Genomic DNA, 23,884 nt, shown 5'->3' with positions numbered 1-23,884 from the left:
TGTAAGGAGTGACCTGTCTAGGTAGGCATGGAAGGTCCCGTCCAATTAACATCTCAGAATTAGCTGTTGTCTGTTAGCGTACTGAATAAGCGCACTCGCAAGAAAATGAAAAGATTATAATAATTATTTATGCTCCAAGTAGGTAGCAGCGGGATGGTTGGGTCCCCTACTAGCTTACGTCCGCATGTGGGCAGACTTACGTATATTGGAGAGCCAGTATTTTTGACAAATTTCAGCTTAAAGAGCTGACATTTCGACAACAAAACGCAGGTTCGCAGTAATATGGAGTAACAATAAAGCAAATCGAAAATCAGCAGACAGCCTCAGGGATGCAAACGGGACGGATCTGGGGGCGGGAGACCCGCCCCGCCTCCCGCCCCGACTAGCAAAAATTCATCCCGCCTTCCGCCCCGAATCCGTGACGGGTTAAAAAATACATCCCATAATCCGCCCCGCCTCATAACCCGCCTCCCGCCGGCGCCCCAAATCCGTCCCACCAACTAATATTTTTTATAAAATTATAATATTATTAATATTTTGTAAAATATAAATTAATAATTTTTAATAATATTATATATATAATTTAACAATATTAATGATAAAAATTAAAAATATGAATCACAATTCAAAACAAAATTTAAATGTTTTAAATACATTAGAAATGAAAGTAATAACTTATTTGTATTTTGAATTTTTTTTGTAAATTATTATTTTTTAGAAATATTTTTTAAAAATACAAATGATATTCGGGGCGGATTCGGGGCGGATCATGGCGGGGCGGATTCGGGGCGGGTCAAAACTTTTCCCGTTTCCTGCCCGAATCCGTCTCGGATCGTAAAACTTCCGTTTCCTGCCCCGAATCCGTTTATTTTCTCCCATTTACTGCCCCTGTCGGGGCGGATCGGGGCGGGAGCTCCACCAACCCGGATCCGTTTGCATCCCTAGACAGCCTAGGGAGATCCTCCTCACAGCCACAAAGGAAGAGAGAGAGAGAAGAGAGAGAGAGAGAGAACCATAAAATACCTCCCGCACTACCTCGAAATGAACAAACGCCTAATCTCACAAGAATGCTTAAAAACTAGACAAAGGCTGTTAAAACTGCAGTATCATGAAACAAATAAATACAACTCGAGGCATCCTTACTAGATGCTGCGGATTAAACAATTGCGACCAACGAAGAACATACCTGCAAACGGCAAGCACGGGTGAAGCTAACCTGCTAAATGGAAACTAGGTCATGGGCCGGGCAGGGCCGTGAATGACATCAAGGCACTGCTCTCTGATTCCTAGTATGCAGGGTTAGAGACAGAAATCCTTTCACTCCTGTAATTTCCAAATTTCCACCAAGACCGAACTCTTCCAAGAGCCCACAAAGAAATCAACAATCATCCTTTCAAAGTTTACAAATCCGCAGATAAACAACAGTTCTATACCAAGACATCCGGTAAATTATCCTTATCTCACAAAACAAAAAAAGGAAATAGTTATTTCGACTCGAATCCATCTCAAATTGAAACAAGAAGAAACAGCTAGATGAGGTCCAAAAAGTACCTGGATAATCATGGTCTTCAGTTTGGTATAGAACTGGCACTCGTAACTGATTAATTAGTTAAACAAAGGTCAAAGAAAAAGAAACTCCAATATATTAAAAAATAAAATAAAATGGCCAGAAAAATTTAGAAGAAGGGCAGGATTGAGATCAAAACCTTCGGGGTTTTGTTCTTTCTCCACGTTCCTTTCATGGGACACTTTGGTCCTCTGCCCTCTGGCTCTCTTCCCATCTCCCTCTCTCGGCTCTTCCTCCACGTATCCTGTAAAGTGGTAAGAGCTTGAGCAACGATTTTTCCTTCAACAACCAAAGCGGTAGAAGAGTGGTTCACCTTTTCTCATCATATATTGGGCAAACGTGGGCTCGCAGAATTAAAAAGTTAGTGATTTCACTTGTTTCACAACACGTATTTACTTCGTGGGATCTAATACCTTCAGTGGCTTTGCAATTCCTCAATTCCCGAGTTCCAAAACTCGCATATTTGCCTAATCACCATAAATGTTGTCTCACATCTTCTCTTGTTTGCCATGCTACCATGGGAATGGTCAGATATCAGTCTATATCAGTGAGACAATGACCGTACCCAGGATGCAAGTAAAAGTACAGTTCACTGGGCAAATTTCCTTTCTGAGATGTATAATGACAAAAAATTAACCCTTGGGTAAAATTATTATGGAACTTCTAATCAATCAGATAAAGTTTGAGCTCAAGAGAACAGGATATAGATACCTGGAGATCAAGCTTCAATAATCCAGGCATTAACCTCTAAGCTTTCTTTTACATGGAGAGAACAATATAGAGAGAGAGGCACTGCAATTAATCACTGTACTTAAAAACGAATTTATGATAATTGAGGAACTGCTTTTCTTCTTAACAGTTCAACACAGTCAAACTGTCAATATAATAGCTTGTGCTCTCCATCTCTCTTAATGCCTCCCATCATCTTCAAATTCACACCATTAGAATAATTTCCTAAACCAATGAAGGATATGATAGAGCTGTGGTTCCAAGAAGCTTGTTATGCTCCACTTCCTTCGTTTTGCATTCTCGAGATCTAAGGATCTATATGCAAGAGCCAGTAAATACATTGCAGGATGTAGTCTTCTGCAGTACAAGTTATACTCCTTTAAGACCATAATATTCACCAGCACAGCAAATATGCTTCGAATTGAAATTACAGTTTACCAACTAAAACTATTTTTACTAAATTCCAGCAAAAACAAAAGATTTGCCTTTTAGACGATTAGAATTGGTAGCCAGGATTAGCAACATCTAAAAATTAAACATCTGATATATTCCTTAGCAAATATAACTGGTCTACTGTGGAGAAAAGAGCAATAATGGTGTATGCTGGACCAAATTGTACTCATAAATCATGTGTTATTGTCACTGGTGATTAAAGGACAGGCACAGGGTCAATGAAAGTCCCTTTCATGATTTTAGTACTTCCGAAAATACTAAAGTGGATTGGCAAACAAACAAAGACTTCATTAGTTGGCAAGCAAATTAAAAAGAAAACGGTGATTGGCATAAAATTTGTACTGCATAATAAGACTCAATCAAGTTTTAAGTATACAGGTGGGATGCACAACTCCTAGAAAGGACTCCAATATTCATAGGACCAAAAAGCCAGTATTATTATGCTATTATAGTGTGTATGCAATATTGTCACCTTTTGAGCTTACCTTTCAGTGCATTCAACAAACTCATCCCACTGTCTTGGTGATGGGATGGTCCTTCCTTTCTTGTCACGACCAAATGTCTCAACATACCAACCACCAATGTCATGCATATAACAGCGAGGTTCAAACAGCCAATATCTGCACAAGAAGGGAAAAAGGAAAAAAAGGGGGGGAAAAGAAAAAGAAAAGAAGGAGAGGGTTTAGGAACACTTCAAGGATAGAAAGATAGCAAAAGAAGGGCCAGTTAAGTTCAACTACATTATTGCTACTAAAACACTGTTTGCCAAATTCAGAACCTATTGCCGCAAAACAAGATATTTAAATCTCCTTAAGATCATGCTCTGTACTATAATATTTCTTTACGATATAAAATTAGAGGAGATACATGCTAGGAATTGTAGGCTCCGATATGCGATATTAAAAAAGATATCAGTGAGAGTAAATCAACAAAATCACTTGCTCCTGAAGTGAGTTAACTAAAAAACAAAGGAGTTATAGCTTACATAAATTGGAGATGGAAAAAGCACATAGCATACATATTAAAAATGGATTTAATGTCAAAGTTCCGAAGCAAGAACAAATTAAGCACTAGTTGCTCCTACAACTCAAGAAAATTATTCCTCTTTGTAGCTAGAAAAATACGTGTGAAATGTTGATTCCACTAGAATTAAAAGCAATCATTAAAATTGATCGAACAATTGTAGAAGGTTATAAAAGAAAGAGGATCATTTTACCTGCTAGGCAACAAGCGAGCTCTACTAGATCGACATTCACAAGCAGAAACTTCACGTCCAACTTGATACCAGTGCATGTGTTTCACCTGTGAATTACAGCATCAATTACAAGTTGTGCAACAGAACTACAATCCTATAGGTGTTAGCCAAAATTTTCTTTAGACTTGACCTAATGTAGAATCAAATAAGAGGTTATAACAAAATGCCACTCAAAATTGATAGAGAACTTGGCCCTTGGTTTGGTACGATTTATTTCTCATATGTTAAAAATGATCATCCAAACCACTTAGTTTGTCTCTTAAAATTTTACATGCATAACATACAATGTATGCATATTTTGAAACCATACACGTCCAAAAATTATGTTAAAGATATCAAAGTTGATTTGGAAATATCTCTTGTTTCTTTCTGATAAAACAACAAATTTGCAGGAGACAGGCGTTTGTATCATGAAGTTCCCTAGAAAGAACTAGCCCGGAAATCCAGTTTCAGTCCACGTTTGCTCTTAATATCTAGAAGTAATGTCTTCCGTACATTAGGAGATGAAAGACTCAGAACTCAAAACTTCAGTCTTTTAGAACATGAAGCAATAAATTTCAACTTCAACAAAAAAAACAAGTACGGGTTCAGGAGAGGATATAGATTTATTTGCTCTAAAGGAGTAAGTTGTACAAACCAGCAGTGTTCTGTGTTTTATAATCACATGAGTTTTTGCACCACTCGCATTGTAAACCGAGCAGGAGCCTTCCTCTCCACTAGTTCCCAGTCCAGTTATAGTACCCAGAAGAAGACGCGATTGAGCTGAACAGGATAAACCAGATTCATTTGAAATAAGATAAACATGTATGTGGTCCTCAGAATCCATATTCGGGACATCAATGCATTTGCATTTAGGACTCCTAGTTGCAACAGCCACCACTCTTCCACAGATATGCAGCTCAAGATCTTTGTAAATATCTGAATGGAGATTATCATTTCTTTCACCAACTTTCTCGTGAATATCTATACTCCCTAAATCCATCCTAGTTTGCCCGAGAAAATCAGAAATTCCATTGTGAGAATGCGTTAGCTTCTCATGAAAACTATGCGACAGCTCAGGAATGTTATCCGCTACATAAACAATACCAAATAAATCACGCCCTGAAACCAAGTGTAAGAGTTCAGAAGTGTCGTATACAGACCTCTCCTCAGCTTCAAAACAATCAGGAAGATGATCCATGGATTCGATATGAGGGCCATAATAGGCAGCACGTATTGCCGAGTAAAGCTCGTTTTCAAGCTTATCAAAATAGCTCGAGCCCGTGGCGACTTTCTTCTGCATTATAATATCATCAATTGTAAATCTATACCACTTTAGCCACTCGACAACATTACTTTCTCTAGCAATAGCGATGGATGAATAGCTCGTATAAATAACTGAACTGGGTCCAGGATGCTTTTGCACCATCCTTCTCTTAGAAAACAGATAGCTATCATAGTGGGCTCTTCGCTGAGAATCTGATAAAATCTGCAACTTAATGCAAATGAGAATGTGAGATACCTCGTAGTCATTGCTGTGAGCAATGCAGAAGTGTTAAAGGTAAGGCAAAAGACAATGCTCTCATGAGCAAAACAATGTCTTCGAAACTAATTATACCGTCTTATCAATGTCTGCAAAATATGAAGAATATCAATATGTCCACTATTTAGGCGATCTTTATGCTGCGATTCCCCTAATCTTTTTCCACTAATCTAAATATATTAAGTGAGATATTTGGCAGATGTCCATCTGACGATAACAAATAATGGTACTGAAAAGGAAACATCATTGACGAAGTATAATTAAAATGCCCCTCCCCTGCGTAATCCTCACAAGCTCACCAATCACCTTCTACAATAAGTAACTCCCTTCAAATCCAATGCACCACTATAATGTATGATAAAGAGAAGCAGCACAATATAACTATCCAAAATCTCTAGCAAATGCCTAGCACAGATAGATTAAAAACAACTGAGGAAACATCAGCTCTGTTAGAAGCATCAAGAAAACGTGCAGCGTAGGGTTTTGATGGTTCCCGAAGATAAGAATCCTCAGTTTCCTCTCTCCCAAATTAGAGTATTCTAGCGCGCCCAAAGTAACAACAACAATAGATAAATCCGCGGCATAATTCTAATAAAGTCTCGCAAAACCCTAACAATTCCAATTCCAAATTGATAGATCTCAGCACGATCGCTCTCGATGCAATAACCAACCGAAGCAAATCAAACTTTAGAAAAAGGATCTATCACCTCATAAGCGGCGAGGATTCGGAGGAATCGTCGCGATGCGGCGGCGCGATCCGAGGAGGAGGAAGCCGCGGCGGCGACGTCGGGGTGCGTCTCCTTCGCTAGTCTCCGAAACGAGACCTTGATCTCGGCGGCGGAGCTCGTCTCCGCCACGCCGAGCACCTCGTAGGCGCTCCTCCTCGCGAACTCCTCATCCTCCTCCTCGCCGCCGCCGCCGCCGCCGCCGCCGCCGCCGCCGCTGGTGGCGGAGCTCAGAGGCTTCTTACCCTCGCCGCGGACATGGAGGCAGGGGATCGAAGCAATCGCTTGTGGGAAGAGGAGGTGATGGAGGCGTTGGAGCTCTCGCGATCGGAGCGCCATTTTTCTCTTACGGTAGAGAAAAGATGGAACCCCACGTTGTGGGAAACGAAAAGGAAGGAGAGAGATACATGATGAGGTAGAGCTCCATTTTGTGTTTCGGAGAAGAGGAGAGCGTCTACAATGCGACAGTTATCCTATATCATCTAATATTTAATTAATTAAAAAATATTATAAAAAGTAATTTTTTTCTTTAATTTATAATGAGATAGTATATCACTCGTATGACTGCTGTATTTTTAGATTTTTTTCCTAGCATGATGTGGTAATGGTTTAGATTTTTTTTGGTTAAAAATAAATAAAAATTATTGTTTATTTTAATCTGATTGTGTAATTTTTTAAAATTTGATTTTACTACTTAAATTTTTAATTATTGAATTTATCTTTGCATATTTAATTACTATATTTTATACGACTATAATTTTAATAAATAATTAATTATTTTAAATTTTACATAAAAGAGCCACTAAACAACTTAAATATAACAAATTAAGAGGTCAAGCATAATATTAAAAATTTTAAAATATTGAATAGTTGAATCAAAATAATTTATAGTTCGCATAACTTTTGTATATTTTATTTTTTAATGACTGTTTGTATCAATGGAAGTTTGACAACCAAATTTTATAAATATGTATATGTAGGATTCAATAACTATCATCTACAAATTCTTCCTATAACAACCACTGCACTACCGACTGTCACTAGAGCAAGTGGCAAAGGACTTGGTGGTTCGTACCCGAGATTCAAGTTTGAATTCTAGTTGATTTACATTTCTACCTAAGTTTATTTTTAAATGAAATAAACGAAGCGGGTAGCGTGCTATCTATCTCTCAAAAAAAAAAAAAAAAAAAAAACCACTGCACTAAGCAATGATTTTTAATATGAACGATTTAGATTGAGAGAGAGAAGTGTTGTAGTGAACTTAGTGGAGTTAGCTCTCTTAGGCTTAGTTTGGTATTGAGCTTTATTTAATGCTATTAAATAAAATAAAGTTGAGGTAAAAACATATAGTAATATGCTTTTTTGTGTTTCGATGGAACCGTAGAAAATATATTATAACCAACTAATCACAATAGTAGAACACAATATTACGTACAGAAATAAATATGGTATTTTTCTATCGTACTTACTCACCACACAGAACGTAATCTCTCTATAATTGCAAACGAAGCCTTAGAGCGGCAAGGAAATGTTTTGTGTTTGTTACGAAAGTGTGTGAGGGTTGAAGTGATTTTCAACCCTAAATATCTATTTTTATTGTTTAATTTACTGTAATTTCATTCTCGGTCAAAACTCAAATTCTGCAAAAGAGCATAAATAATTTCGGTTTATTTCAGGTCAAAGTTAAATGGTGTAGGAAAAAAGTGAGAAAAAAATAAAATATTAACCATCTCCACATCTTCGATTTTTACATCAGTAATTTTCTACTGACCAAATAGTAAAATTGGGGGAACTTCAATTCCATCACTATATGAACAAACAGTGGAAGAAAAATAATTTTTATCTTAACTCTAGTTCATCCAAAATTCTACTTCAATCTCATCTTCGGTAAAATAAACAAGCGTAACTGTTCTTTTAAATAGTTATGACCCTTTTTTGGGCCCAAACGTTAAAATGCCTAACTGTATCAACACATGCGCGGTTTTATAATCAGGCCTAAAAAGCGTCGGATCCAACCAAAACATGTCTTGGTGGGCCAATTTAGAAGAACATAATTTGTAATAAATAAATGAGGCATTTGATAGAGCTGAAAAACAATAAGCAAAAGTGCACCACCAAAGAAGCATTTGTTACCGAATTATCCTCACATATTTTTTATACATTTCTACAAAAAAAAAAAAAAATCAGAAAATACATTGTAGTTTTTTTCCTTTCAATGTTCAGGATAACAATAAAAATGTCCAGGAAAACAGAATTAGAAGAAGGGAGTAAGAAAAATACAGCAATTTCATCATCAGAGCAGTATATGAGAAAAGTCTTATATTTCACACTTTTGGTCATCATTTTTCAAAATTCAGAGAAAATAAAAAAAAAAAGAAAGAAAGAGCATTTTCAAATTTGTAAAATTGCATAAAATATAATGGCTTATTTGGTTACCTTATTTTAAAATCTAGAATTAAAATTAGATTCACTGATTTTTATATATAATTGTTTTTTTTTTCATAAAATTGAGTTATAATTTTCATTCCACTCTGAAATAATAGTGACCCAATTTATTTATGATCCAATCCGATTGTATCTTATATATTGATTCATTCCAAAATAAACTATTTTAAGTTCTCTTTTACATCCAGCTGCTCCTCTTCCTTTATCATTTTTTTTTCTCTCAAAATTATAATTCTCTCAATTAGTCATTCCAAATTTGATTTCAATAACAAATCAAGTATTTTTGGATGATCTGTCATTTCATATTTCTTTCTAATATAATTTAATTTAAATTCTTATTTTTATTTTAATTATGAATCCAACATGTCATAAATTAGTAGGCCTAAGCGATGTCGACACAAGCCACAAGTAGGCATTGTAATTCCCAACAAATTAAACCAAAGATAAAAGATAATAAATAGCACGTGCAGGAGAAGAGAATATTTACTGTATTACACCTACATAACATCATCAGTAATAAATCAATTATATATATATATATTTTAAAAATATATAATAAAATTTTTTTTATTATTAATCATAATAGGATCAATAAAATTAGGTGAGATAATTTTATTAATTAAAAATGTCACGTCAGTAATATAGCTGGTGCAGTCTGCGGTGATGCAAGAGAAGCTCTTCTTGGGGAGGAATTCTACACTGTCACACTTGCACCACGTCATCAATAACAAGCCAATCACATTTCTTCTTTTCAAATAAAAGTACAATAAAAATATTTTTTTACAATCATGATGGGACATATATTCTTAAAAAGATTAATTTGATTAGTTTGTTACGCCACGTCACTAATATACCCGTTGCATTCTAGAATTTTTCCTTCTTGGGGCTAAATTCCACCACCGCATTTGCCCAGTCACGTCAAAAATCGATTCTTAGTTTTTAATTAATAAATAAGAAATAATAAATAATAAATAATAAATAACCAAGCTGTTTTCATCAACGAGCACCGATGATGACATTTGCGGGCCCCACGCACCACTCAACTCGGACCATTTGCCACCAACATTATTATGGGCCATTCCCCTCCCCCCGTGAATGCCGTTACTCTTTTACTGACAAAATTATTGCGCGCACCAAGCGTATGAGTCCGTACATTTTTGCATGCACCACTGGTTCATTAATCCTATGCCTCTTTTAACCCATTCGATCCAATTATGGTGCACACAGGTTCTTCAACGCATTAGTAATGTATAAGGCTTCGTTTGGTTCCGATATAAGTAAAAACTATTTATTTTATGAATATATATAAATTCAGGTATAAACTAGAAGAAATTTTTATTTAGATAAAAATTAAGCTATTACTGTTAATAAAGTAAAAAGTGTTTGAATGGTTATAACGGAATAGTGAAAATAAGAGTAATTATAATTTTAAATTATTTTTTGTCTAATTAATTAACATCAAAATATTAATTAAAAATAATTTAATAATTTAACAAATTTATTAGCTACGATTATTGTATAAGATAAGATAATAAAAAATTATGTCAATTGATTAGCTATGTAAATTAATTAATTATAAAATATAACTTAACTTGTTAATTAATTAGTTGGTTAGATGATTAGTTAAGAAATTAATTTATTAGTCAAAATATTAATTAGTTGAAAAATACAAATATTAGTTATTAGATAAACACGTTGAATAATTATTTCTTCATGAGCTAATTAATTATAAATAATAAATTAATTAGTTAACTATTTAAGCAATAGATAGCGACTTAAATATATTAATTATATTAATTGATAAGTTAATATAATAATCAAACTTAGATTTAAACTTTAATTAAGCTTACTCCCATTTGGAAGTGAACTTGTTCCAGAGGGTGAATGAAACAGCTCTTCTAAAATTATACCAGCTTATTTTCCAAGAAGGAGAGCTACTACTATCCTTTTTTTTGTCTTTTTTTGAGAGAAAGAGATAGATAACACGCTACCCGCTTCGTTTATTTCATTTAGAAATAAATTTAGTTGAAAATATGAATCAACTAGGATTCGAACTTGAGTCTCGGATACCAACCATCAAATTTTTTGTCACTTACTGTAGCGACGGTCGGTACTCATTATTAATGTGCGGGTACAAATGGGAGAATAAAAGCTTATATTCTCTACTTATATACCCCATTATAAAGAAACACGCTTTCTCAGGCCTCGAGAAATTATTGATTGCACCCAATGCAGTACTCTACAAATTTAGGCACATTCGTACTTGAATCTCTATCTATAATTACTGTTAGGCTACAATTGTGGCATATGATAGTGGAGGTTAAGATGTTGACAAATTCTATAGATATTCTGTGTGTGCACAATTGAACATAGCACCATCGAGCCCAACACTCTCATCTTATAGTTAACAATTTATAAACACATTTTCTTTATCATTCCTTTCTAATTTTAATTTATTTATACTGCTTTTGATTGATTAATGAGGTTGGCTTAAAAAAATTCTAAAGAATACATGTATTTGAAAAGATTCACTCTTCAAATATAAAATACAATAAAAGTTCCTGTATAGACCTTTGTCGACCTTCTAATAACTGTAATTTACCTAAAATAGCACATCTTGTTTATAAAAATAATCAATATATTTTGTGCAATAGATTTCAGCGTCTTATATAACTTCGAAAATTTACAGTAAAGAAATTATCATAAATAATTTCCAAACTTTGGAGTATAATATGATGAATGGGGTTTCCTTAATCGCTGAGTTCATCACAGCTTCCTATGAGCATCTTATGAAAGAATTAAAAAAGAAAAAAACAAGGAAAGCAACAAGAATCTTCAGATTAAGCTCGTATTTTAAGAACAAAAAAAAAAAAGGTTAGAAAGAAAAAGCCAACCGATAAATAAAGGAGAAATAAAAGGATAGAAGGGGAGTACTAAGGAGACGAAACCCATGTGACCCTCAAACCTAAGCAATCGCCTCTCCCCTCTCCCTCACTTCGTTGGTATCTAATATCTTCCTCTCCACACTCTTCCCCATCGATCCCCCCGCTTTGACCCATGCACACACCTCGCGTTCCCACTGCTCACTCCCCCTAATCCCGCACAATAAAACCCCCCCACACTCGGCTCCCCTTCTCCCATTCTCTTCATACACAGCGGGAGAGAAACAGAAACAGGTGCATCGATGGGGTCGCGTACGCTGCTCCTTTCGGCGGTGGTAGTGCTCGTCGTAGCTTCGTGCCACGAGTCCTCGGCGGCGGCGGCGGAGGAGGAGGAGGAGAGGAGGACGTACATCGTCCACATGGCCAAGTCCGAGATGCCCGCCGAGTTCGAGGAGCACGGCGCGTGGTACGGCGCCTCGCTCCGGTCCGTGTCCGACTCGGCCGAGCTGCTCTACGCCTACGACGCGGTGGTCCACGGGTTCGCGGCGCGGCTCACCGCGTCCGAGGCCCGGGAGCTGGAGAGCCGGCCCGGGGTGGCTCTGGTGAACCCGGAGGTCCGGTTCGAGCTCCACACGACCCGGACCCCGGAGTTTCTGGGCCTGGACCGGGGCCCCGACGGCGCGTGGGGGCTCGGCCCCGCGCCCGAGTCGAACGCGGGCTCGGACGTGGTGGTCGGGGTGCTGGACACCGGGGTGTGGCCCGAGCGCGCCAGCTTCGACGACGCCGGGTTCGGGCCCGTCCCCGCGTGGTGGCGCGGCGCGTGCGAGTCGGGCGCGGACTTCAACGCCTCCTCCGCGTGCAACCGCAAGCTCCTCGGCGCCCGCTTCTTCGCCCGCGGCTACGAGGCGAGCAAGGGGCCCATCGACGTCGCCGGGGAGTCGCGGTCCCCGCGCGACAACGACGGGCACGGGACGCACACCGCGTCCACCGCGGCGGGCGCCGCCGCGCCCGGGGCGAGCCTCCTCGGCTACGCGGCGGGGACGGCGCGCGGCATGGCGGCGCGCGCGCGCGTGGCCGCGTACAAGGTGTGCTGGCTCGGGGGCTGCTTCAGCTCCGACATCCTCGCGGGCATGGACGCGGCGGTGGCCGACGGGTGCCACGTGCTCTCGCTCTCGCTCGGCGGGGGCTCCGCCGACTACTTCCGCGACAGCGTGGCCATCGGGGCGTTCGCGGCCATGGAGAAGGGGGTGCTCGTGTCGTGCTCGGCGGGGAACTCGGGCCCCGGCGCGTCCACGCTCTCGAACGTGGCCCCGTGGATCACCACGGTCGGGGCCGGGACCATCGACCGCAACTTCCCCGCCGACGTGGTGCTGGGCGACGGCCGGAACTACTCGGGGGTGTCGGTCTACAGCGGCAGGCCCCTGCCCGCCAACAGGCTCCTCCCGCTGGTGTACGCCGGGAACGCCACGAACGCCACCGCGAACGGGAACCTGTGCTTGCCCGGGACGCTGGCGCCGGAGAAGGTGGCGGGCAAGCTGGTGCTGTGCGACCGCGGCGTGAACGCGCGGGTGCAGAAGGGCGTCGCCGTGCGGGACGCGGGCGGGGCCGGGATGGTGCTCGCGAACACCGCGGCCAGCGGGGAGGAGCTCGTCGCCGACGCGCACCTCCTCCCGGCCACGGGCGTGGGCCAGAGAGCCGGGGACGCCATTCGCGCCTACCTCTTCTCCGACCCCAACCCCACCGCCACCATCGCCTTCGCGGGCACGCAGGTCGGGGTGCGCCCCTCGCCCGTCGTGGCCGCGTTCTCGTCGCGCGGGCCCAACGCGGTCACCCCGGGGTTGCTCAAGCCCGACCTCGTCGCGCCCGGGGTGAACATCCTCGCCGCGTGGACCGGGTCGGTGGGCCCCACCGGGCTCGCGGCGGATCCGCGCCGCGTCGAGTACAACATCATCTCGGGGACCTCCATGTCGTGCCCCCACGTCAGCGGCCTCGCCGCGCTCCTCAGGGGGGCCCACCCGGAGTGGAGCCCCGCCGCAATCCGCTCCGCGCTCATGACCACCGCCTACTCCGCGTACCCGGGCGGCGGCGGCGGCATCCTCGACGTCGCCACGGGCAAGCCCGCCACGCCGTTCGATGTCGGCGCCGGACACGTGGACCCGCCGAGAGCTGTCGATCCGGGGCTCGTCTACGACCTCGGCCCCGGCGACTACCTCGACTTCCTATGCGCTCTCAACTACACTTCACCCCAAATCGCGGCGGTCGCCAAGCGCCCCAACTACACGTGCGACGACGGTAGCAAGGCCTATTCGGTGACTGCGCTCAATTACCCGTCCTTCGCGGTGGCGTTCTCCGCCGCCCCCGCCGGTGGCTCCGCCGTGAAGCACGTGCGGACGCTCACCAACGTCGGCGCGCCCGGGACGTACAAGGCCACGGCGGCGGTGGTGGGTGGCGGAGGGGCGGTGAATGTAACGGTGGACCCGGCGCAGCTGAGCTTTTCCAAGGTCGGGGAGCGGCAGAGCTACACAGTGAGCTTCTCCGCTCCGCCGTTGCCCTCGGGCTCGGCCGGGTTCGGCCGGCTCGTTTGGTCCGACGGGAAGCACGCGGTCGCGAGCCCGATCGCGGTCACTTGGACCTGATTTTGATCGAACTTGGCGAGATTAAAAGCAAATCGCACTAGCGCCCTGCTCTGATCTTTGCGGTGCACCGAAGGGAACGGTGGACCCGAGATATATCATGGTTTACTTTATACTGAAGTTTTAATTTGTTGCTCAGTTTAAAACAATGTGTTTGATTCTGAAACATTTGTTTACTAAAGTTCAGTGATGATTTGTGGAAATTAGTGAGATGGGCGGACGAAGATAGGGGATCGGGAAAAGATTATTAGGTTTATTAAAAGGTTGGCTTTGGTAAGCTGTGTATATTTGTTGTAATCTCATGAGTTTGATGGGAGTGTTTGATTTGGGTAATGAAAGCGATTGATAGTTACAAATTGGATGGTGCCGTGCGGATGTGATAATTAAATTAAGATGTAGTAATTAAATGTTTGGTAGGTTTAATTCTGAGATATCCTGTACTTGGGCGTGCGTATCGTTCCAAATATACAAAGGCATACAAATTTGCCATACAGCTAAATTGTTCTGCGATCTCATATCATTCAGCGTATTGTTGAAATTGCTAGTATTTTTAGTGTTTTTATAAAAGTGTTGTTTAGATAAAAATAATTAAAAAATAAATAATGCTGTGTAAGTTTGAAAGAAATTATAGATCCAAGAGGGAAAATAGTAGTATTGAGCCTATCCATGTGTTAGATTTGGGCTATATGTGGTTATCAACATTGCCATATATTTATACTTCATTAAATTGAATTTACTCGCGCAACGGTCGAGTAGTTAAAAATTAATAGTAGGCAAGGACTAGCCGTTGCATCTGAACGGTAAAAATAAATAAAAAGCTGTCACCTGTTTGCTGCAAGAATCATCCAGATAAGAATGTGCCAGTTGTTTTACCCAGGTTGTATAAAAATAGTGCATGGGACCCCAATGAACTTTGATATCTGAGTATGTTGTCAATGTATGTGGAGACCTTGGACTACCCCAAATTATTATTATTATTATTTTTATGAAAATAACACCCCATCCACCACATGCGGAGGCACGTGCAATATCATGACAAATAGTGCTGGTACTTGCTATGCACATGGTTTGTTGGGGTTATAAAGGGGTCCTCTGAACAGAGTTTTGCTGTGTGTTGAATGAGTCTGTGTTTGTATTGTTAGGTTGCTTAGACTAACCTAAAAACTTGATAGATGCAAAGATTCTTCATTTTAAAAAAAGATCTAGATTCTCTCAATTTCAGAAGATGCGAGACAACATGAATCTAGTGTGGTAAGATAAAGACCCATATGCTGGAAGCTGCTAGTATGTGTGACCGAGCTAAGCTATAATAAAAGAATTCGAACCAATTTAAAATTTAAGCTAATAAAGAGATAAACTCTAACATATTACGTACAGATTAATATTCTTGCTTTTAGTATTATTATATCCCCCACTAAATCTAATCTTGCTACAGCATTACCTTTTCCCCTTTTTTTGGTAATGCTGCATCTACTTCAGAATGTTCGAGAAATATTCTGTATGTAGCCTCTACTGAGTGGTTTGTTAGTAGCATTTTAGGGCCAAATGTAGCATCAAAATGTTATGTTTAGGATTCGAAAAACTAAAGTAAATCACTAATTGTTTCTTGCATAATGATACTAACTAATCAACCATATTATTGTTGGATGCATTGTAAGATTTTGAGGTACGCATAGGCTAGATCTTTTCCCAGGCCTAGGCCTGGTCCAACTATAGAAATTAGCCTTGTTGATTTGGACAAGGTTTGCTCAAATAGGCCCACAATAGCCCATGGATTGCGTAACTGATCTTCGTCGCACCTCTGCGTTCGGTTCGGCACCATCTCTCCTCCTCGTACTCCAGAGTCCCTAAAACCCTAGAGCAAAACCCTGCCAAAAATGGCGGATCGCGCGGCGGAGGAGCTCCTCTGCGACGCGGCGGCGGCGGGGGACGCCGCACAGGTCTCCACCCTCCTCGCCGCGGGCGCCGACCCCGCGTTCTTCGACTCCGACGGGATGACGCCGCTCATGCACGCCGCGCGCCACGGCCGCGCCGCCGCGGTGCGTCTCCTCCTCGACGCGGGCGCCCCCTGGAACGCCCTCTCCCCCTCCGGCCTCTCCGCCGGCGACCTCGCCATGGCCCACGCCCACGGCGACGCCCTCGACCTCCTCCTCGACGCCGCCGTGCGCGCCGAGCTCGTCCTCGGCCGCGCCGCCGCCACCGCCTCCGCCCCCGCCGCCGATCGCGCCTACCTGGCCGAGCGGGTCGCCTTCGGCGAGGACCGGATCGTGGACGCGGAGAGCAAGGCCGTGATGATGGCGTGGGAGAGGCCGCTCATGGAGGCGCACGCCAGGGCCGTGTGCGGCGGAGGCGGAGGCGGAGGCGGTGGCGGTGGCGGCGTGGGTAGAGTCCTCAATGTAGGGTTCGGGATGGGCCTCGTCGACGAGGCGATTCAGAAGTATGAGCCTGAGGAACACACGATCGTCGAGGCCCATCCCGACGTCTATGATCGGATGCTTAAGCTTGGGTGGGGGGAGAAGAAGAATGTGAAGATCGTATTCGGGCGGTGGCAAGATGTTCTCCCTCAGCTCGAATCCTATGATGGTATAAACTTTCAGAATTAGTATAATTTCGTGTTTTTAGTTAAACTGATATCTAGTATCTGTATCTAGTTCTAATGAAATAAGTTGATAGTTGATCATTGATAATTTTGTGTTACTTTTATTGTTAGAATTAATACTGCAGTGATATATCTTGTTGCAATAGCTTATTGGCTCATTGATTTAGAGGGTTGTGGAGCTGAAAACTAAACATTTTTAGGCGGAGTGGAATCTATGAATGACAGAGATATGGAGTTCTTTGGTCTTCACGTGATAGGAGTTTAGTAGTTTCTTCAGAAATTGTAATCTGGCATGAAGATTTATTAATGGAGGAAAAGTTTCTCTGTAACTTGCATAGAGAAAGAGAACAAAGATTATGATTCAATTGAACTATGACTTTTTATCTTCAAAATATATTACCTATTCTTTGTATTCAAGAGGAAATTCTCTTTTAATTTATCCGGTTCTGTAATAAATCTTATCTTATGCAGAAATATTTTGTGCCACATGAACTGAATTTGGCAAGATCACATGCTAAAAATGCACATGTCAGATAATCTCTTATAGAAGTCGGAGGTAATTGATGCATGTGTTGAGGGAGCAGTTTATTAGCATATAATGAGCTGTAGAACTATACCATTTGCCTTTTCTACCAGGATTGTTAAGTGTGGTAAATTGAACTTGTACCCAATAAAATTTAAAAATTAAGGGGTGAAATATACATATATGGCTAGAGCATAATAAGCTCGGATATAGTTGAGATCTGATTTATTTGTCAATTCCATACGTAACTAAAACTTTTCCCTACTTTTTAAGCATTTTGAAGTAACACTTTATCATTTTCTCGGTGTAAATTTTCTCTCTTCTATATAATATCTCAATGTTAGCAATCATAGAGGGAGAGTATCAGTAAATGGAGTAACTCTAACGTTAGCAGCCTAATTTATATTGTACTACTGTTGTGTTGTGCTACTAACAGTATGTAAAAGGTCAAGGTTTTCACGAGATATACTTCGCTATGCAGGAATATTCTTCGACACCTACGGAGAATACTACGAGGACATGAGGGAATTTCACCAGCATCTGCCCCGGTTACTGAAGCCCGGAGGGATCTATTCATACTTCAATGGCCTTTGTGGCGACAATGCATTTTTCCATGTGGTTTATTGTCAACTAATTTCGTTGGAACTTGCTAACTTAGGGTACTCGACTCAATTTATTCCTCTCCCTGTTAAAGATTGCTTGTCCGAGCAAGTGTGGGAAGGTGTGAAGCAGAAATATTGGCAGTTGGACACATATCACCTCCCTGTTGTCCAAGCAGAAACCGATTCCGAGTGAGTGATATTAAGAATAATTCAAGTTGAAATTGTATTCTTTTCGAAGCTCGTTAAGGTACCAAATGTATGATTTGTGTTGAATAACTCTCTCTTGTTAAGTATTGTTGATTTATACGCATCTTTCTCTGGAATGCTCAATTAGTAACAAATAGAATATACGATAAAAAATATTTATATTTCTCTGGTATTCCTTTTATTGCATTTTTGGGAGCTTAAAACTTCAAAAGAAACTAAAAAAATGCTTGCATTACTATGTATATGATCTCATAATTGTTTTATGATCCCTATTACAGTGATAATTTTACTGATGTTTAGTTTGATAAAAATTTCTTTCAAGTTATATTGGTCATGAACACAAATATTGTCAGATGATTGAGAGAAAGTTTAAAGAATTATTATTCTATGTTTTTAAAAGAAATGTTATGTCAAAATGGCATCTGAGGTGTACTTTTAGTTCATTTGTTTTTTTGGTTTCTTATCCGAATTAGCCATTTTTTCAAGTGGGAAAGAGAAAAACAGAAAACCTATTCCGCTCATTACTATGTTCACGCGGTTGGTAGCAGCTGTTGACATTCATGGAGCGCGCTGGTCCACCTGAAAGTGCTTTTGCACCAAAAGAAGCTCCACCTTAACAACAATGGAAGTTTCTAGAACTCTCTGATTCATATATATATATATATATATATATATAGAGAGAGAGAGAGAGAGAGAGAGAGAGAGAGAGGCGTGAGAATTCCAAATACCCAACTAGCTTGCCGTGCCGTAAATGGCGAGGCGTTGACCATGTTAACCGCAATTTGACTGAAAATGCTTTATTGCTTTAAATTTAGTTTTGTTAGATTAGACTTTTCTTAGCACTACTACACTGTGGCCTCGTACTGAAAAAAATACTGTATCTTACGCTAACTCCATTGTTAAAGCTATTTGTAGGGAACATATATATGCTTATGTTGGGAAAGTTAAGTTTTCAACAAGTGTCTATATTTTGTTCATTGGATATTTTAAAATGCAAAAAGTTTAACTTAATTTAGTTCAAGTTGTCCATGGATTATCTACTTCGCGCGTACTGAAGAAGCGGCATATATATCGAGTTTTAGTGGTAATCCCATTTCACACATGTTCATCTAATTCTGCATAGAAAACTTGCTCGACTTAATATTAGTCAAATTTTTTTCTAATATTTATCTATTTTCTTAACTGGATAGTACCAAATAAAACCATACTATATGTCTATATCCTATGTAACTCGTAGCTGTAGATAAACTCGTTCTATTTCTACGCGTTGACCCTAACGTGTTCGTGTTGTTCTTTTCCTATTCGTATGGTACACATATTATCTCCAAATTTCTCAAACAAACTCCTTTGAAGATGTGAACAAACTAACTACTTTTATGATGTGGGAAAAATGAGAAAACACGTCACCTCCGCCTAGGAGAGAGTATCATTTGAACTTGCATTTTAAACTTAAACAAAATGTTTATTCTACACTCTAATGGTCACTATAGACATTAAATTAGCTTAGTAGTTTTTGTTGTCGTGAAGTAAATAATTTAACTAAGAGCAATGCTATGTATATATCATATAAATACTTTTATACTGATCTTATTAATATTTTTAATATTAAATTAATCAAAAGAGGTGTTTATATTTTTGGATAGTTTAGTGTAAAGTTTAGATACTGGTTTTGAATATACAACTAACAACTTTAAATACTAGCGAGGTATGATATTATATAATATATTTCATAAATATATACATATAAGAAAACTGTGATAGTATAAATTTATAAACAAACTAGTAAAATATCTATCCTGGCTATTTCTCACACACTTCGTAACAGTTTAAAGCATTGACGCGTGGCACGTGGGCATCCCATAGAATGTAGCTGCATTAATTAAATCGCTTAGTTTCTTCATTTTTTTATTATCAAATTATCACAAATATTAAAATTTTAAAAAAAGATAAATTTTTTTTTAAAAAAAAAGAGAGAGAAAAAAGCACCTTAGACTGAACTCTGAAGTCGTCTGTCTCCCGCAAACGCGTTTCTTCACGCTAACCTTTTTCAACACAATTAATCATTTTGACCCCCCATATTCTCTATTGAGTGCAAATTTTATACCATTACCTCTAAAAATTTATTTTTTTTTAAATAAATTTATAGGAATATTATAGTAAAAATAATATTAATAATTTTTAAATTTTATTTTTTTTTTAATTCTAGAATTNTTTTTAAAAAAAATATTTAATCAAAACTATAAGTAATTAAATTTCAAACTAAAATTTCAAATACCAGATATGAAGCTTCCGAGAACGATTGGTTAAATTTATATTAATTTTATAGACGTATTGCTCTCTCTATCATCACTGGTGATTATGCGCGGCATTTAATTTTCATCAAATCTCAATCGTACAAGAAGAATCCGACGGTGGTGAGATATACTTCTTCTGCATCCGACCGTTATATATTTCCACTCCCCACCTCCCTTTCACCTTTCCCTATTCCCGCTTATAGAAAACAATCGAAGACGACGAAGACGAAGACGAAGACGAGAGAGAGAGAGAGAGAGAGAGAGAGAGAGAGAGGTGTGGCGATGATGGTGCGATCATGGATTCGGCCATTGGAGTGGTGCTTCGGGAGGTTCGGGGTCGGGGACGGGCTCCTGTGGGACCTCGACCTGAAGCCCCACGCCATGGGCGAGTTCTCGATCGCCGTGGTCCAAGCGAACAACGCGCTCGAGGACCAGGGACAGGTCCTCACCTCGCCCTCCGCCACCTTCGTCGGGATATACGACGGCCATGGAGGCCCCGAGGCCTCTCGCTTCGTCCGATCCCGCCTCTTCCCCCATCTCCAACGTAAGCTCCCCTCGAACCCCTCCAATCTCTCTGGTCACTCCCGAGTTGGTGAATTTGATGGGATTTTGATCCATTTCGTGTTTTGATTGGTTTGTTTCAGAATAATCTGGGTGGATTTTTGGATTTTGGTTTTGGTTAGCAAATTCGATGATTTGAGGTCGAATTTGATGTGATTTGAAGATCTCAAGCGTTTTGAATATTATTTTTTTCGTTTTTTGGAACGGAATTTGTATGATTTCCAGTGATTCAAGGTTGGAACTGTCGTAAATGGGGCTTCTCAATTAGACGATGGAACTCAACCGAGTCTCCTAGAATAGCAAATAAACTCAACTTAAAACTTGATTGGGCACCACTCAAGAGTGTTAGTGATCTAATATGTTTTCTTTTCCTGCTTCTTCATGAATCAGGGTTTGCGTCAGAGCAAGGAGGATTATCAGCAGAGGTAATAAAGAAGGCGTTTGCTGCAACAGAAGAGGAGTTCCTACATCTAGTGAAGCGGTCGTGGGCGGCGCGGCCGCAGATTGCGTCGGTGGGGTCATGCTGCCTCATTGGTGCAATCGCGGACGGCATGCTCTACGTCGCCAATTTGGGGGACTCTAGGGCAGTGCTCGGTCGTCGTGGAGCCGACGGTAGGGCGGTAGTGGCCGAGCGGCTGTCGAAGGACCACAATGTCGCCGTCGAGGAGGTCCGGAAAGAGGTGGTCGCGCTCCATCCCGATGACTCTCATATTGTGGTGTACACCCGAGGAGTATGGAGAATCAAAGGGATCATTCAGGTATAGCAGCAACCTTCTTTAATCCTTTACTACTTCTAGTTAATAAACCAAGGTATTACTATAATTTCTGTTCTTTAGTGCAATAGTACAATTTTCTTTTTGGGGGGGAATTAACTGGTACAAGCAGTGCGATATTTATTTATCGTAGTTAAGTTCAATTAAGATGAATCAATTAAGATGTGTTCATCAGTTGATAACAGAACATTATTGAACTAGCAAAATTTAGTTGTTTTTCTTCTGTAAATGTTTTCTGACTGAGTTGGCTAGAATCTTCTAGATGTTAATTTGCTTGTTTTATGAGTTAAGTAACTTAATATATTTGCAATTTGCTCACTCCGATCATTTTCATTGTTGTAAGATGCGCCCTACTGATTGGACAGGTCGAAATTTTAGTTATTCATGTCGACGGACATATATCCAGACCAAACTTGCATGTTTTAAGTATTATATGTGATTGCAGATGGAGCTCTTGCATCAAAACATGGTTCATTACTTTGAGAATTTCCTTGTAATTTTCCTCGTCCCTGCATCATATTCTTACTGTATTTTGAGGTTCTTGTGCTGCAATTTCACACCTGTCATTGATGATCTATCATAAGGAAATTGTCCTCGCTAGTCTTTAATATCGTAATGTCGTGATTTATTTAGTCAGTCATTTGCTTTTTGTCAATTACCACTTTGAATCCATGAGAACAGCCCAGCCATGTAATTTTCAGTGAAGCTCGAATGAAGCTGCTATAAGTAATCTGACTAATTTAGCACCAAAGTGAGTATGACTAGTTGTGTTTTATTTCTTTTATTTGCCGTTGTTAGGTTTCAAGATCCATAGGGGACATCTACCTGAAGAAACCCGAGTTAAGTAGTGACCCTTTATTCCGGCAGTTTGGCTCACCTGTGCCATTGAAGCGGCCAGTTATCACTGCAGAGCCGTCCATTCTGGTCCGCAAGCTTAAGCCAAATGACCTGTTCTTGATATTTGCATCTGATGGATTGTGGGAGCAGCTAAGTGATGAAGCTGCTGTCGAGATTGTTGTCAATAACCCCAGAGCGGTAAGCTTCCTTCGCCCACCCCTTTTTAATGTGAATTTACTGGCTAGAGCTTCTACTGAAGTTCTTACTGGCTAGAGCTTCTACCGAAGTTCTGTCCAGTGAAGCTGTTTGAAATTTGCAGTTTCCCTCCATGAAAAGCAAAAGCTTCAAACTGCAGCTCCTGCTTTGGGTTCAGAGCTCATTTTGGTTTTGTGCTGCAGAAAACTCCAGAATTTTTTATTTGCAAACTACTCAGATGCTACTTCTTGGAACAGAGAAGCTATTCTAGAGACCATGCCCAGGAGTCACTTAGTCTGATAATTCTTCACACTTCTTTTCATCAAAAAGCTAATACATTTTGCATAATTGGGGAAAATATTTTTGCAGGGAATAGCCAAGCGATTAGTACGAGCAGCCGTAAATGAGGCTGCAAAGAAAAGGGAGTTAAGATACGACGATATAAAGAAGATAGAAAAGGGTGTAAGAAGGCATTTTCACGACGACATCACTGTCATAGTGATCTATCTCGATCATCATCGCCAAGGAACTCGATTCCAACTTAATGGAGCCAATTTTAACTGTACGAGTGCGCCTGTTGACATCTTCTCCTTTAATTCTGACGATTCTGAGGAACCGCTTCATCCGAATCTCCGAATGGATACTGCATGGTCGCAATACTGATATATAAACCATCCATATAAACTGGCTTATTCCTGCTTTTGTGAATAAAAGTTTCCATTCGTTGAGTAGATAGAGATTACCAGATTGTGTGAAATAAAGTTTTGAGGAGAGCTTGTACATAATGAGACTTGTTGAGGGTTTTATTATTATTTTTCTTAATTTTTTTTTTCCCCTGTTGTTTGGGGTTATTTTTCCCCTAATTTTGTTGGAAAATAAGATCTTTATAGAATGTGGATTTCTTATAACAGTAGGAAAGCGTGGATAATTAAAAAAAAAATTGCTGTGGTTTGGTTGCTTTGTATGTATTTTGGCTCTTCTTTCCCCCCAACATTGCTATGCTATGATTTCAAACCTTTAAAATTTTTAAATAGTGAAAGAGTATAATTCCGAAAAGTTTGGAATTTACTTTTTAATTTCTC

At 40.5% G+C, this 23,884-nt stretch overlaps 4 protein-coding genes across 15 annotated transcripts; 3 read left to right on the top strand and 1 right to left on the bottom strand.

Moving 5' to 3' along the window:
• On the bottom strand, window positions 1,043-6,702 carry LOC109715106. 11 transcript variants are annotated; one of them, XM_020239927.1, is made up of 9 exons: window positions 6,234-6,702; window positions 4,642-5,472; window positions 3,966-4,051; window positions 3,235-3,369; window positions 2,279-2,653; window positions 1,881-2,176; window positions 1,707-1,811; window positions 1,552-1,597; window positions 1,043-1,459 (listed from the first exon to the last, which is right to left on the bottom strand). In XM_020239927.1, the coding sequence occupies exons 1-5, from the start codon at window positions 6,588-6,590 to the stop codon at window positions 2,509-2,511; spliced, it is 1,554 nt and encodes a 517-aa protein (XP_020095516.1). In that variant the 5' UTR covers window positions 6,591-6,702; the 3' UTR covers window positions 1,043-1,459; window positions 1,552-1,597; window positions 1,707-1,811; window positions 1,881-2,176; window positions 2,279-2,508. The 11 variants fall into 11 exon arrangements, with proteins under 11 accessions (XP_020095516.1, XP_020095515.1, XP_020095514.1 ...); XM_020239926.1 differs by having other exon boundaries at window positions 1,552-1,584; XM_020239925.1 differs by having other exon boundaries at window positions 1,043-1,454; window positions 1,552-1,584.
• On the top strand, window positions 11,736-14,567 carry LOC109715105 (subtilisin-like protease SBT1.7). Its single transcript, XM_020239917.1, has one exon. It carries the CDS (start codon window positions 11,881-11,883, stop codon window positions 14,212-14,214), a length of 2,334 nt encoding a protein of 777 aa, XP_020095506.1. The 5' UTR covers window positions 11,736-11,880; the 3' UTR covers window positions 14,215-14,567.
• On the top strand, window positions 15,993-18,307 carry LOC109715110 (protein arginine N-methyltransferase 2). The gene is made up of 2 exons (XM_020239933.1): window positions 15,993-16,794; window positions 17,815-18,307. The coding sequence occupies exons 1-2, from the start codon at window positions 16,089-16,091 to the stop codon at window positions 18,126-18,128; spliced, it is 1,020 nt and encodes a 339-aa protein (XP_020095522.1). The 5' UTR covers window positions 15,993-16,088; the 3' UTR covers window positions 18,129-18,307.
• Window positions 20,639-23,712, top strand: LOC109715109 (probable protein phosphatase 2C 78). 2 transcript variants are annotated; one of them, XM_020239932.1, is made up of 4 exons: window positions 20,639-20,980; window positions 21,388-21,755; window positions 22,569-22,805; window positions 23,006-23,357. In XM_020239932.1, the coding sequence occupies exons 1-4, from the start codon at window positions 20,719-20,721 to the stop codon at window positions 23,207-23,209; spliced, it is 1,071 nt and encodes a 356-aa protein (XP_020095521.1). In that variant the 5' UTR covers window positions 20,639-20,718; the 3' UTR covers window positions 23,210-23,357. The 2 variants fall into 2 exon arrangements, with proteins under 2 accessions (XP_020095521.1, XP_020095520.1); XM_020239931.1 differs by having other exon boundaries at window positions 20,642-20,980; window positions 23,172-23,712.

Source organism: Ananas comosus, linkage group 9 (genome assembly GCF_001540865.1).
Source record: "Ananas comosus cultivar F153 linkage group 9, ASM154086v1, whole genome shotgun sequence".
NCBI classification, from domain to species: domain Eukaryota; kingdom Viridiplantae; phylum Streptophyta; class Magnoliopsida; order Poales; family Bromeliaceae; genus Ananas; species Ananas comosus.
This window is presented reverse-complemented; position numbering and strand designations above follow the sequence as displayed.

Excerpts from the sequence above, each read along its gene's own strand:
- LOC109715106 (XM_020239922.1), bottom strand. The coding sequence starts at position 6,590 with ATGGCGCTCCGATCGCGAGAGCTCCAACGCCTCCATCACCTCCTCTTC. Across the intron at positions 5,473-6,233 it reads GAATCCTCGCCGCTTATGAG|ATTTTATCAGATTCTCAGCG; the intron begins GTGATAGATCCT and ends ATTAAGTTGCAG. Across the intron at positions 4,052-4,641 it reads TAAAACACAGAACACTGCTG|GTGAAACACATGCACTGGTA; the intron begins GTTTGTACAACT and ends TGTAATTCACAG.
- LOC109715105 (XM_020239917.1), top strand. The coding sequence starts at position 11,881 with ATGGGGTCGCGTACGCTGCTCCTTTCGGCGGTGGTAGTGCTCGTCGTA.
- LOC109715110 (XM_020239933.1), top strand. The coding sequence starts at position 16,089 with ATGGCGGATCGCGCGGCGGAGGAGCTCCTCTGCGACGCGGCGGCGGCG. Across the intron at positions 16,795-17,814 it reads TCAGCTCGAATCCTATGATG|GAATATTCTTCGACACCTAC; the intron begins GTATAAACTTTC and ends TTCGCTATGCAG.
- LOC109715109 (XM_020239931.1), top strand. The coding sequence starts at position 20,719 with ATGATGGTGCGATCATGGATTCGGCCATTGGAGTGGTGCTTCGGGAGG. Across the intron at positions 20,981-21,387 it reads CCTCTTCCCCCATCTCCAAC|GGTTTGCGTCAGAGCAAGGA; the intron begins GTAAGCTCCCCT and ends TTCATGAATCAG. Across the intron at positions 21,756-22,568 it reads GAATCAAAGGGATCATTCAG|GTTTCAAGATCCATAGGGGA; the intron begins GTATAGCAGCAA and ends TGCCGTTGTTAG.